Source organism: Pygocentrus nattereri, chromosome 26, assembly GCF_015220715.1.
Source record: "Pygocentrus nattereri isolate fPygNat1 chromosome 26, fPygNat1.pri, whole genome shotgun sequence".
Lineage (NCBI taxonomy): Eukaryota > Metazoa > Chordata > Actinopteri > Characiformes > Serrasalmidae > Pygocentrus > Pygocentrus nattereri.
In genome coordinates, this window is record NC_051236.1 from 27,460,671 (window position 1) to 27,474,871 (window position 14,201).

At 41.6% G+C, this 14,201-nt stretch overlaps 1 protein-coding gene across 2 annotated transcripts in view; it reads right to left on the reverse strand.

Annotated features, from left to right (window-relative positions):
* slco2a1 (solute carrier organic anion transporter family, member 2A1) overlaps positions 1 to 13,839 on the reverse strand; it is a 30,409-nt gene extending 16,570 nt beyond the window's left edge. The window contains exons 1-3 of one of the 2 annotated variants that reach the window (XM_017698006.2): positions 13,665 to 13,839; positions 5,882 to 6,019; positions 4,167 to 4,329 (exon numbers count right to left, since the gene is read on the reverse strand). In XM_017698006.2, coding sequence (XP_017553495.1) covers positions 4,167 to 4,329; positions 5,882 to 6,019; positions 13,665 to 13,724 — 361 coding nt within the window. In that variant the 5' untranslated portion in view covers positions 13,725 to 13,839. The remainder of the gene's footprint in view (positions 1 to 4,166; positions 4,330 to 5,881; positions 6,020 to 13,664) is intronic. The other variant, XM_017698005.2, reaches the window with a different exon arrangement.
* Between the last annotated feature and the right edge of the window lie 362 nt (positions 13,840 to 14,201).

The window sequence follows — 14,201 nt, forward strand, 5'->3', positions numbered from 1 at the left end:
TCCATGGCCGAGCAGCTGCATCCAAGCCATACATCACCAAGCGCAATGCAAAGCGTTGAATGCAGTGGTGTAAAGCGCCGCCACTGGACTCTAGAACAGTGGAGACGTGTTCTCTGGAGTGACCAATCACACTTCTCCATCTGGCAATCTGATAGATGAGTCTGGGTTTGGCGGTTGCCAGGAGACGGTACTTGTCTGACTGCATTGTTCCAAGTGTAAAGTTTGGTGGAGGGGGGATTATGGTGTGGTGTTTTTCAGGACTTGGGCTCGGCCCCTCAGTTCCAGTGAAAGGAACTCTTAATGGTTCAGCACCAAGAGATTTTGGACAATTTCATGCTCCCACCCTTGTGGGGACAGTTTGGGGATGGCCTCTTCCTGATCCAACATGACTGCGCACCAGCAAAGCAAAATCCATAAAGACGTGGATGAGCGAGTTTGATGGGGCAGAACTTGACCGGCCTGCACAGAGTCCTGACCTCAACCTGACAGAACACCTTTGGGATGAATTAGAGCGGAGACTGAGAGCCAGGCCTTCTCATCCAACATAAGTGTCTGACCTCATGAATGTGCTTCTGGAAGAACGGTCAAAAATTCCCACAAACACACTCCGACACCTTGTGGAAAGCCTTCTCAGAAGAGATGAAGCTGTTACAGCTGCAAAGGGTGGGCCGACATCAAATTAAACCCTATGTTTAAAGAATGGGATCTCACTGAAGTTCATATGTGTGTTGAAGGCAGACGAGGGAACACTTTTGGCAATATAGTGTACTTTCAAAAAGCATGTCATTTGTTTGCAATTTGCAACTGACAGTGCAAGATTAACAGAATTCTACAAATTCTTTCAGTCTAATCTCTAATCGGCTGCATCTGTAGCATACAGGCCTTTAGTACAGACAATAATTATGAAACATTTCCGTGTAACCTGCTTTTTATAGAAGCCAATATGCAGGTGCTGTAGCAGAGTTATAGTCTGTGGCAGCATACAAAGCAGATGTGGCCAGCATAGATTAGTGTTATCCACACTGGAGTATTCCTTTAACTATAAGACGTATAATAAAAACCAAATAAGCCTTCAAGAGTTAAGATCCTACTCTATTACAGGGGTGCATAACTCCAGTCCTGGAGGGCCCGTGTCTAGCACAGTTAGGATTTTTCCTTACTCAAACAGCCACTAAACCTGGCAATAAACAGATGAATGTAATTAGTTGTGTTTGAGCAGGTAAATCACCAAACTGTGCTGGGCAATGGCCCTCCAGGACCAGACAAACCCTTGCTGTATTATTTAAGGACTGAGTAAGCCAAGGGGGGGTTAATGACTAGTGTAAACACTTTGACGTCTTTTGTGATTTTGATATTCCCCTGCGTAGAGTCAGGTCACAGCATGTGTGGAGAGGGTGGAGGAAGAGGAAGGGTGGGAGAAGATGCTAAATGAAATGCCGGGAAGATAACTCTAATCTACCCTGCTTTGTTCAAGTGTGCAGAGATTAATGTGCTCCAGCTAATGCCGGTTTGTACACAACACCCGCAGGCCATAAGTGTACTGCCTTCAAACCCCCAGCTTTATTGTACAATCTCCTCCTCTCTGCCTCAGTACATGCTTCCTCCTCTCCACAGTTCTCGCCCCGTCTCCCCGTACCCAGACATTGCTCTTCATATTCTTCATATTTCTGTCTGCTTAATTTCCAATCTTATTTGTTCTAAACCCTTCTGAATCTCCTGCTGTCTGCTGAGGTCATTTCTCACGTCTCCAGACTGACACAAAGAGAACAGAGATGAATCTGCAGCGGTGCAGAGGCCCTGAAGCAACTTCCTGTTGCTATTGTACAGTGCAAAGTATAAGGTCGCTGTCCTGTTTACAACGATTATTATCAGCAGTTAATGTTATTAGAAACCCCCACCTTGTTATGCCTAATCTTCTTTAAACAGAAGACATTGAGTCTTTTTACAACAAATTGATGAAATGGGGTTTTTTATGAGTTCAGGGCCCAGGGGTCTGTCTTCTGTACAAAACAATATTAAAAACACGCACAGGGGCAAGTGCGCTGTCATACACAGACAGACTTGCTTTATCATGTTTCAGGATGTGAGGTCGTACATACTTCCCATACGTATTATATAAGCACTTATATGTAATAATCATTTTTATGTATGGATTATATACAAGGGTCTACATGTAATAATAATAATAATAATAATAATAATAATAATAATAATAATATGTTCCATTTGTTATATATATGGACCATTCTAACAAGTTTGTTCAGTTAAAAAAAAACTTCAGAACCTCGAAACTGAAGGATTACAGTATGATCTATTTTTCAATCTCAACACATTTATTCAGATAGTAATAAGCTAAACATATACAAAAGCTTTTATATCGCTGCTGTCGAAAGAAAACCTTGTATCTCCAAAATAGTGACTTTACAGGAGAAGGGAAAAACATACTTCACTTTTAATGCAAGTCAATGGAACCAGAATTTTTCCCATGTCATTTTGGGTCATTTCTTTTAGGCCATTCATCATTAAATTTACAAACAATGTAAAGAGTAATGGATACTTTCAAATTAGGTCAAAAACTGAAAAATGCCAAAAATGGAGATACAAGGTTTTCTTCTGACAGCAACGATAGGGTGGTTTATACTGTGAGGTGGCCAACACAAACACCTAAGGAAGCAACCCACATTTTGAAGAAAATGCGTCCCAAAATGTGTAACAATGAGAACTGTCACACTTGAAAAACAACTAATTCTACAATTAAGGAGACTTAAGCTTCTTTAGAGCTGTAATAAAAATATGATTTCATGCAACTGTTCAAAGCTGTGTTTTCTAGTGTACTGGCAAACGATTTTGAGCTCAAAATGAGCTAAAATGGTCAAAATCAAAACATTTGGTAGGTGTTTAGGTAGTGACAAAATGACAGAATGTTTGATTATTTGTTTAATTTGTTTAATAAAATAAACATGAGTAAGTTATATATGGTCTTTTAAAGCAAAAGAATTTTAGCCTAAACACCAAGTCAGTCTGAAATGTCTTCAGCTCTGACATGGAACCAATTCAGTAGAATGATCCAGAGGTCACCTTATTGTTTATTTAATTTCCAGTCAAAATGGCCATTAAATACAAGTTATACATTTTTCAGGGTCAGAAAAAAATTAAAATATTGTCTCTTTTCAAAATAAAGAAAAAAATGAAAACGTACAGGAGAGGGCAAAAACACATTTGAACTTTTACTGTAACTTTACGTAAAGAGATTTGATTCCAAGTGATTTCACAGCGTTTCTATTGGCCTATTAATCATGAAATTATGTAAAGGGCAGCTGTTGTGCTCAAATAATGCAGGACAAAAAAACCTGAGATACATGGGTTTGATTGGGACAACGAAGACACATTTAACAGAAAATTACACAGAAGCCTAAACAACTAAATAACTGACCATATTTGTCCACCGTTTGCCTTTGGTCTAGCCTTCATGTTATGCAAGACTTCCTTTCAGGTTTTAAAGAGGCGTGCAGGGATATTTTTCAATGCTTCTTGTAATTACCTTTTGTCTTTTGAAGTTGGCTGTATTTGTATTCTTCTTGTGTGCCTATATAATTTTTTTCTCAGTAAGGACTTCTCGACAGCTACACATCTTCTCAGTTCCATAGCATAGAGTTCTGTTCTTGCAGTGCAAAGATGGAACGAAACACCTGTGGATTTTTTTTTCAGATCTGCAGCAAGAATGGGGCTTTATTTTCTCCTCTCTCTCAAAGATGAAAGCTTTAAGTGCTGTTTATCTGATGCTGACAGTTTGGGTGGTCTTACAGGTGCTGCACAGCTGTTAGGAGGCCCATTTCCAGGGGAATATAATGTCGGTGACACTTTTGAGAGCAGCTGGTGTTGGGAGGACACAGCTGTATTTCCCTGGTTTTAAGATTGGATTTGCAGTAGGGTGCACAAAAGACTGTACCGATATCCATAGACTTGAAATTAGACTTTGTGGTGTTTCCTGTTTTTTTCTGACACTAAAAAATGAATAACTCATACATAACGGCTGTTTTGACTGAAAACTAAATAAATAAAAGCGTGGTCTCTGATTTTTGTACACTACTGTACTGATAATATATGTACAATATGTAGAACACATATACTAGACCCTATAGATGTGGGTGCAGAGTGGTCTTTACCTTTCAGGACAGAGTCATAAGTATAGGGCTGGGACAGGAAGTGAGGAAGGGCCAGGATCAGAGAACTGATGGCCATCAGGAGGCCGCCCAATCCGATGACCCGAGGGCGATGGACACGACTTCCCAGGTAACTGACAAACACTATCAGCACTGCATTCCCCACCTACACACAGGACACACACACACACAACACGTATCACTCTGTCTGCTGAAAAGGGACAAGTTACAACAGCACAGATTATATCTGCTATCTTGCTGAATCACTTAACCTCTTAAACTCTGTATGCGAGCTTCAGTTTTTCACTCTCATAATTACATAACACACAGATAAGTTTCATAATAGTAAATGAATAACTTCTAGCAGTTATTGAATAATACGTCTCCAAGATCAAAAACTGCTATTCAGCAAGAAAAATGCAGTTTAGCATGAAAAATCAGGAATGACTGAAGCAACAAGACACAAACCCAAGAGACTTTCAAATAACAATGTCTTCACTACAACATCCAACATGAACATTTTCCAGGCTCTCTGTTATTACAAACTCAGAACTATTCCTTGGGCAGCCGTGCCTCTGTTTCAGCACTTCCTAATTCAGGTATTAAACCCTTTGACTGCAGGCTGATTATTCAACAAACGGGGGGCCACAGGAATAATCTAACATGGGTGATGTAGGACAGTATTTTGACATAGTTACAGGCTCAACTAGAACTAGTGCTTTTGGTTACCTTCTCATTTTCCCATAGCAGCGTCATGTGACGATTATCGGATAGATATTCCTCTTGACTCATGTTTTGAAAGTCACTTTTTTCATCATAAGTGGTGTTTGCGAATTGAGTTGTGTATAAGTTATAGAATTTCCAGACCAGCTTACAGTGAGAGGCTGCCAGGCTAAATTATACATAGTTTTATTTAAATTGTGCTACAACTAAGCCTCTGAAAGTAAACAATGAGTCCACATCCCCCAAACAAATTCACAGGTGTGTGTTTCAAACTTTTTGTTCACACATTCATTAAAAAAACATTTCAGAGATGCTGTAAAAATGATTCACCTCAATAAATACATTTTACATTATTTATCAAAAAACAAAATATGTTAGGCTGTGCTCTGCTTTCCCCATGCAGTGAGGAACTGAGGTGTGGATCCACTTATTAACCCTACTGGTAGCCATCACAGCAAACCAAGAGACTGACCCTTCCATTTCGTTTCATTTTCAGGTGGAAATTTTTTTCGCGGTATATGACTCACTGTTATGACAAAAGTTCCCAGTACTGCCTCTTTAAGTACTGCTTATTATGACATCTCCCTTAGTTCCTCTTACAACCTATATGACGCTGTCAAGCTGCTGTAGGACGTTTCGACATCTGTGGTGTCAGCGCCCGGTAGAATGGACTCTACCGTCATGACCGTCATACTATTGCTCAGAAACCACAAATGTCACTGGAAAAGTGAAACCAAAAACACTTTACTACTTTACCCGGACAGCTGAGAGGAACAGATTTACAGAAACAAACGTTCAGCTTCACTACATCATCAAATTTGGACTGGGAGGAAGTCTAGATCCTCAAGATTTCATTGGTTAATGTCTAAATGCCTCTGCATTCGAGGCACCTTTCTAAAGATCCCCTGAAACAGAACTCAAGCAGGCAAAGGGTTTGAGTTTTAGGGTTTTTGATCCTGTGGTGTTATGTGCTGAGTTGGTGGAGGCTTCTGCACCTCATGGAGGGAGGAGATGGTTCCTGTGGACAGACTGTCAAGGCCATAGCGTCTCTCAATGGTGGTGATGGTGCTCTTAAAGTAAGCGCTGAAGAGCAATTGGGTGAGCTGAAGCAGACCCTGGCAGAGGACAAAAACCTGCAAAAGGAGAGAGCAGGTCAGGAAAACAGCAAAGAACCAATGACAGCAGGGGAATATAAGAGACATGAAGTGCATTGCATCACACAATACAAACCTCATACTGATCAAATGTGTAGTCAAAATAAGAAACAAAGCTTTTACCATGTTTACAACATGCCACATCTATGAATCAGTTACTGTCATTAAGCACAAGTACCTTATTTTTAGGACTAAAAGGTTCAGACTCACTTCTGGCTCAGATTACTCAGTGAGTAGACTTAGTAGGACATATGTTATTGTGCTTGGACCTTTGAAGAGTGTGGAGTGTTATGCAATTTTATCTGAGGGTATGATGTAATGTATAATGTTTAAATGGCTTAAAGGCAAATTCCACTTTTCCACCAAACTTTCAGCTTACATAAATGGTTGAGATGTAAACAAAGTCATTCAGAGTGGTTTGATGTGAAATGCAATCCACTGTCGAAAAAGTTAGAGTCAGAATTGTTCACAGTTGTAGTGATAGGGACTGGAGGTCTAAGGAGAATGCCTCTAAAAGCTTCCTCACATAAGGTTATTACTGAAAATGGACAAGAGTATGCTGCCTGATGTCTGAGATGTTGTTTTACGATACTTTATTCCAGATATGTCAATGATTATTATAAATGCCACTGTAAAGAAATCAGAGTCAGTAGGTTCCTCTACAATGAACAATGAGCTCTGAATGACTTTGTTTTCATTGTAATTAAATTGCGCATACATTTTTAAAAATCAGTGGAACCGGTTTTGCCTTAAGAAGCACAAAAATGTCAGAGAATAAATCATATCATAAATCATAAAACATAATAGCAGGCACATGCAGAGATATACCGCAAAGCAGACTTGAGTCCCTGCCTTTTCAGATTGTATTTTATTACATGAAGGTATAAGTACATTCCTGGTCAGCATGTATAATAAAGTTATTTTATATGGGTTCTGCCATTGTTTAGGATCCTTTTGTGAATGGAGTTTGTGGGATGACCAAGATTTCACAAGCTTCAACGCTCTTGTGACTCCCTGCTGGTGCAGTACCAACTGCCCATGGAGATTTTGCCTCAGTAGCTCCAAACTTCACATTCCATAAAGTAGTTATTTTGAATAACAATGGCAAGGGCACTAATTACTGACTATGATTATCCTTATAGATTATCCCCGCGACTCAGAAAGAGAAGTGGCTTAGATGATGTGTGTGTGTATGTGTATTACTTATGATCATTATTGTTTAAAAAAACAACAACAACAACAACAAAAAAAAAACATGGATTTATGCCAGACTACATGAAGCTCTTAAAGAGCTGCTTAAAGAGAGGAGCTCACATGTAGCTCAGCCAAACAGAGCAAATGTTACAATTCTGACACGTGACTAAACCCTTTCTCCAGATAAAGCACCATAGGCCATATATCTAATATTTCTTTCACTAAATGATACTGAAAGTTATATTCCATCATTGGTATATTGGTTCTTTTCTGCGGCGCCTCCAATGTGTCATAGCCACTTTGTACTATCTGCTGTCCAGCAACAGAAATCCTTGGTGCAGCACAGCACTTCTTGTCTGGTGCACAGTATCCCTTAGCCGGCTGCAGTAGTCTGTCCGTGCCTCCTTTCTTAGGACAAAACAGATGAGACCCTCTGTCCAAAAAGTAAGACATAGACTTTACAGCAGGGATGTCAAACTGGGAAACTTCCAGGCCAATGAGTTGAAGGACCTGGCTTTGTACTTTTCTTCGACCAAGACACAGAGGATGCAACACTGGTCAGTGATTACGTCTTCAATCAGACTCAATGGGCTACTGGAGTAAGACTGTCTGATAACACAGAGGAAACTCCCCGAAGGTGAAGGATGGAAATGTTGAGCAAGTCCTCATGAGAGGACTATGAGAAAGAGCTTCTGCACTGATATCACAGCAAGCTTACGTGCGCATGGTAAGTTAGCAAGATCTGAGAAATACTTGGTAAGTTTGAGCCTACACTTGAAGCAACAACCACAATGAGAGAACAGACAGAGAACAAATGTTGCACAGACTCACTTCCTCCATCTTTTGACAGCATTCAATCTCTCTACTAGACGGAAGCAAGAAGAGCATTCCTAGAATCATCAATACTTATTCACTCCATCAGACATAACACAGAAGGCCAGAAGGCTAGCACAGCAAAATTCATCACTAGAGCTAACGTTCCTAAAATGGAAAGTGTCTCTGCTTTCATTTATCCAGTCAAACTGCTTTATCTTTATTCAGACACTGAAAACACGACTGGCTCCAAGTCTGGAGAACGATTACATCTTTAGGCTTCACAGGCTACTGGAGTAAGACTGTGATAACAGAGGAAACTCTCTGAAGGTGAAGGGTGGAAAAGTCCTCATAAGAGGAGTATGACCAACTGAAAACGCTTCTAAAAGAGTTTCCTAGAAGAGCTGTAGCTGATCCGGCGCACTCAGAGTTAATGTGCGCTGTAAGACCCGCGCTTAGCAGTCAGCAACATTAAACTGTGCAGGCAATGCTCTATGATCGCTTTGTTTGCTTTGAGGGTTACAGACATTTGTTCACTTCTCTGCTTCGCTCTCTGGGGGCCGTACGCCAGAGATGCGGTGCAGATCAAAGCTCATAATTTGGATCAGTTCCCAGAACCCTCAGCGAGGGAGAGAGAGAGAGAGAAAGAGAGAGAGAGAAAGAGAGAGATGCTGCAGCTTCTCTATGAATCTCAGTCATTCCCAAGACACTGCTAGAAGAGCCTGAGAGGTGCTTGTGGAGGAACACAGGAGCATGAGGCAATCTGATGGGACATGTAGAGATTCTGGCTGGCTTTTCTACCCAAACACAAGAAGCAAATCCATGTCTTTCTCTCTGCCGCCAGCTGCCAGCCAAGGCGGGGTGGGCACTGAGCTTTCCATCGGCTCCAGGAACTGCTAAGGAGCCCATTAAAGCTCAGCTTTATGGTTTGTTAGCGCGCACAATGGCCGCTTTTACACAGTTGCTAAAAATGTTGTCCTTGTTTTGCAGCTAGGGGTCTTTATTTGTGGAGCTGCTTTGATAGGCTGGCTGTGCTCGGCCTGCTCCAGCGAATGCTTTTGTTAGCCGCTTGAATGGCAACTCTATTTGATTCGGCTTTCCATTTAAATCGTTATGTACACACAGAGCAGGGGTATGTTCTTTATTTAGGCTGGCTGTGCAAGAGCAAGTCTGTCTCCTTTCAAGTGCAGTTGCCGGGAGAAGCTCAAGCAGAAACAGCTCATGTTTATGAGTCTCCCTGAGGCCTTCTGACAGGCTAACAGCAACACTGCAGGCAGCCCATCTTGTGAGACAGACCATAACTCATCACTGTCTCAAGATCCCAGAAAGAAAGTGCATCTTAAGCAGTCCTCATCACTACTGAAAACTCTATAATGGAAAAGAAGAAGTCGAGAAATAACTCGAAAAGATCTTTCGTATAGCCAGCAGGCTCATCAGCACGTGATCATCTTTCTGGAAGACAGCGGATCCTCACAGCAACGACACCCGGATTTATCGCTCACTGCGTCGTTGATGACAAACTCACAGCTGCCCCGGGTGAACACAAACCACATGGATTATTTTCTATTGTAATGAAGTGATTGTGCAAATGAGTTGCAGATCCTTGGAGGAAAATCAGAACAGTATACTTCCCAACAAGTCATTTTCAGAAATCCATACTTCATCTATCTTCTTTTCAAGCAATCGTGCCCTGGCAGGCCTGCACAGAGCTTACGAGGAAGTCAGAAAAACTAATGACAGTTTTAATCTGGGTTTAATGCTTTTCTTATTTCAAAAAGATGTCTCTGAGTGTGTATGTGTATTCCTTTTTTTTCCCAGAAATTCCAAACTAGATTCCTTCAACAGATGGATGAGTGTTGTAGTATAAGATGAGGACCGTGTTGGAAGTATTACATTCAGAGACACTTGTTTCCCATTAGAAGTTTCTGAAACTCTATGCAAACCAAACTCTATGCAAACTATGCAGTTGCGCCAGCTTAGGGTGCACTGGTTTTGACGACAGCTTGGTCATGCGCAAAGAGCAGCCTACCATTGCGCAAATGTATCACATCTTCTGCACCCTCCTGGCAGCCATTGTGGTGCATCCACAGCCCCACTGAGAAGAAAGAATCAAGGGAAGGGGCCGACCAGAACACTTCCGGAAGCTTCTCTTCAAAGCTTATACGTGCCGGGGAAAGGAAACCTTCAGGCAGGACACCTTTAGGATTTCCAGGAGATGTAAAGGCAATGCTTGAATGTCTAAATAAAGGTCGATTCTTGCTACAATGGGTGTCATTCGCCAATATCTTCCTAAGTTGGTTCTTAAATTTGCTCCTAAGAAAGGTTCTAAGAAAATTCTTACCTAAGAACAAATCTCAAATAAGAAAACACTGGTCAATGTCAGAATATTTGTGAAAACTGTGTAAGTGGATTTTAAGACAAAATTTCTCCTTAAGAACGGTCAATGAATGAGCCCCATGGTTTTACTTGTCATGTTCAGCTTGTTCCCTCACAGGCTGCAGGAGATGTGCTTCCTGGATCAAACATACAGGAGCCACTCCTGTACGCTGTGCTCAGGATGAAAGCAGAGTCAACTGTAGCACAGCATGTTTCTCACAAACCAGCTCTGATGCAAGACAGTTGTGTACACTACTCTGCAGTATTAGGTGACTATTACCAAGCCAAACCTTGACCTAGCACAGTGCCGCTATAGATATTTAGGTTATTCATAACGAAGAACAGCTAGTGACCTCTAAAATGAATGGGCCCTACTTCTAATGCCAGCAATCAAACAAAATTGTACAATTAAGGTTTGCTGGAGCCAGAGGAGACAAAGGTCTGGCTTCACTTCTCTAGCAATGGTCACACTTCCATAGGAAGAAAGACCAGTTTTTTGTTGGTAGGTTCAGCCCAGACCTGACCTATAACCCAAATACGTGGCACACCCATTCTGTACTTCAAGGGTGTCGTTTTACAAACAGAAAATCCAAACAATGCAATGTTGAAATCTCGCTTATCAGCAATTTTTTCACCATATGCACTCAATCATTTCTTTCAGTGAATTTAGCAAGACTTGGATGCGTCACAGTATCCATGCTGTACTCTGAGGAGTGGTCAGAGAACGATTTTCGTCTGCTTGCAAAGTCCAGCTTTAAGCTAGACACTGAGGGATTTTCTTTAGCAGCATCCATCAGGATTGGCACACTGAACAGTGTGTTCTACCTCAGCTCCTGCCACACGTCTCTGCGCTGACTCATCCCCCAGTGAACATGTATACACTAACAACCTGTCACGGCCACACACAACTGCTGACACTGATTTGCTCAAGTGACTCTGGCACAGATTCTAAACACTGTAGTACGCACATTCACAGGAGCACACCTCCTCACTCGTAACCCTTTCTGCAAGCGTTTGAAGTGTACGAGGTGCTGGTGGTGAGGCAGGACAACCTCAGTTAGCACTGACTTGAATCTAAACAGACCCACTGAAGCTCAACAAAGAGCCTGGCAGTGAAAAACAACACTTGAGCTTGAGTGGAGATTTGGATTAAAGGCTGCATCCTGTGTTAGTTTTGGAGAGTAGATGAGACACTTTGTCCAGGTTGTGATCTAATGCAGAGAGCAGAACACCTCACAGCCGAAATGAGGTGGGAAAACAAAGTGACCCTCAGAAAACGTCGTGCTGCTACAGGCAGGTACGACAGCATTAGTGCACTTCCAAATGCAAAGAACATTAGTAGACTTTTTTAGTCCGATGAGCTGCATGTTTTGTCTCTGCACCATGGATTACAGTGACGCAACACTACAGTAGATTCAGTGGAGAAAGCATTATTGTATTAATCATACCGCAAATGCATAACATGCACGATTTACTGCACATTTGCAATAAGCAGGACATCTGTTAGCAAGTTCACCTTTAATTCAACCTGAATTTAAGTGAACCTTCACTCAACGCCAGAAAAATGCTTGGCTGGGGTTCGAAGTTTAGTGGCAATCAATCATTGTAAAAACAGAGAAGTACAAGCGAACCAGCAACACAGATGAAGTCTGTATTGAGAAAGGCACAAACTGTTCACTCCTCAAGGACGGTGAGGAAAGCTTACAGTCTTACAGCAGTGCTACTCAGCAATACAAAGACATACATTAACAGTTAAAACCATCAGACCTGAGAAAAATGAGTCTAACATTTCTAACATTGTACTACACTCATTTAAATGACCAAAAACCCAAGCGTGTGGTCAGATATTGAGCCCACACGCCATTTGTCTCACAAAACATCACGGAATTGTGAAAAAAAACGTGCAGCATAACTGAAACTTTTTATGTCTAAGCAGAACATTCCAGGCATATCTGGTCTGGGGCTAACACGTAGCCCAAAATATGAGACGAGCAAATGAACATTGTGCAATGTCCCCTGAGTTGGGCTTATGCCTGTACCTGCTCCCTGAAGGAACAAAGTGAAATATGGGAGCAGATGCATCATTTAAGGACAACACCTGAAAACCTCTACACTACAAACGTACTCTGCTAATTTTAGACCATTATAGCTCAACCAAGCAGTCAAATCTCATAAATCTGTCAAAGCTTTGGAATACACCTAACCAGGCCTTTAAAATCATGCCTGTTCAATCAACAGACGACTCTGTGTGTTCTGTGTAACGTTCTGCAACTGCCTGTGCAATAAAGACATAGTGACATTATGGATTGGATGCATTAACTGCGGTCAGACGTGGCTTTATGAGACGCTCCTTGACCAGCCGCAGCCACGACTCAGATTACATAAAGGGCTCTGAGCCAGGATCTGATTTATGAGCTCATCACACGCTAATTAAAACGTGATAAGATCTGCTCTTACACTGCTGTACAGGCCCAGGGTTCTAAATGTTCTAAATGCTCCGTCCCGGACTGGAAAAGGGCTTTAATTGTGACAGTTGTTGCATTGATAACAACAATATCAGTAAAACAAATGAAAAAAATGATAGAAAAGTAATTATTGTAAAATAAGCAGCAGAGCATTAAAGCCATCTACATTTATAACAATACTGCTAGTATTAAAATCCTTACTACTTCTGTTACTGGGCTACTATCACTACTAACAACAGCAGCTGATAACAGTAATAAAAATAGAAAACAACTATAGTAGCATTTTTAATCATGATTCTTCTTATCATAGTAAAAATATTATTACTAGCAGTAATAATAATAATAATAATAATAATAATAATAATAATAAATTGAATACTACTACCACCATTATTAAAACAAAAAAAACCTACCTTTACTATTACCTCAGACTACATAACTGCTGATAATAATAATAATAATAATAATAATAATAATAATAATAATAATAAAAAGCAACTAGCGCAGTATTACAGCATTTATTACAGCATTATTAGTAGTAGAAGTCCTAATAGAAGCAGTAATTATTAAATTAACCATGTAACTACTGCCCTAATTACTACTAAAGAAAGCTGATAAAAAATAGATCAGTATCATTACGTAATAACTAATAATATTAATCTTGATAATATTACTAAAATAACAGCTATGATAACGAGTTACTGCCACCACCATCAACCCTCACTGATGCTGCTATCGCGGCTCGTCCAGCCGGTAACGGCGCCGGTCCGCGGTACCTTAATGCTCCTGAAGGCGCACCGTCCGGGCTTGTGGAGCTCGTGAGCGTACATGTCCATGTCGGGCTGGACTCCGCGGCGTGTCCAGGTTCAGAGCGGTGCACTCTCTCTCTCACTCTCTCACTCCTTCTCCTCCTCGGCTCTTTATGGCTCGCGCTGCTGATGACGTAACGCTGCTCTGCCCGCGAGCCGCAGGTTTAAAGCCCGCGCTCAGGGGAAATGACGCGCTTATATTTCCACTCCGTGTAGGAGGACTTCCGCTTCTTCGCCCCGAATATCCCGTCGCTTCCGAGAGCCGCGGTTCCTCTCAACTCTCCGCTCTTTTGCAAGCAGTTTACCTTCAAAACGCGAGCCTTGTGCCATTTATGGGTCCTTCAGCAGCAGCCCAGCCGGGCCGGGAACGGCGGAGATCCCACTCCAACCCAGAACCCGCGTGGAGCTCTGAGCCGTCAGCAGACGCCCGAGGCCGGCCTGGCTGCTCGGACTGCTTGACGCTCTAGAACCTGCAGCCTTTCAGAAGAGCTCGTCATTACCACT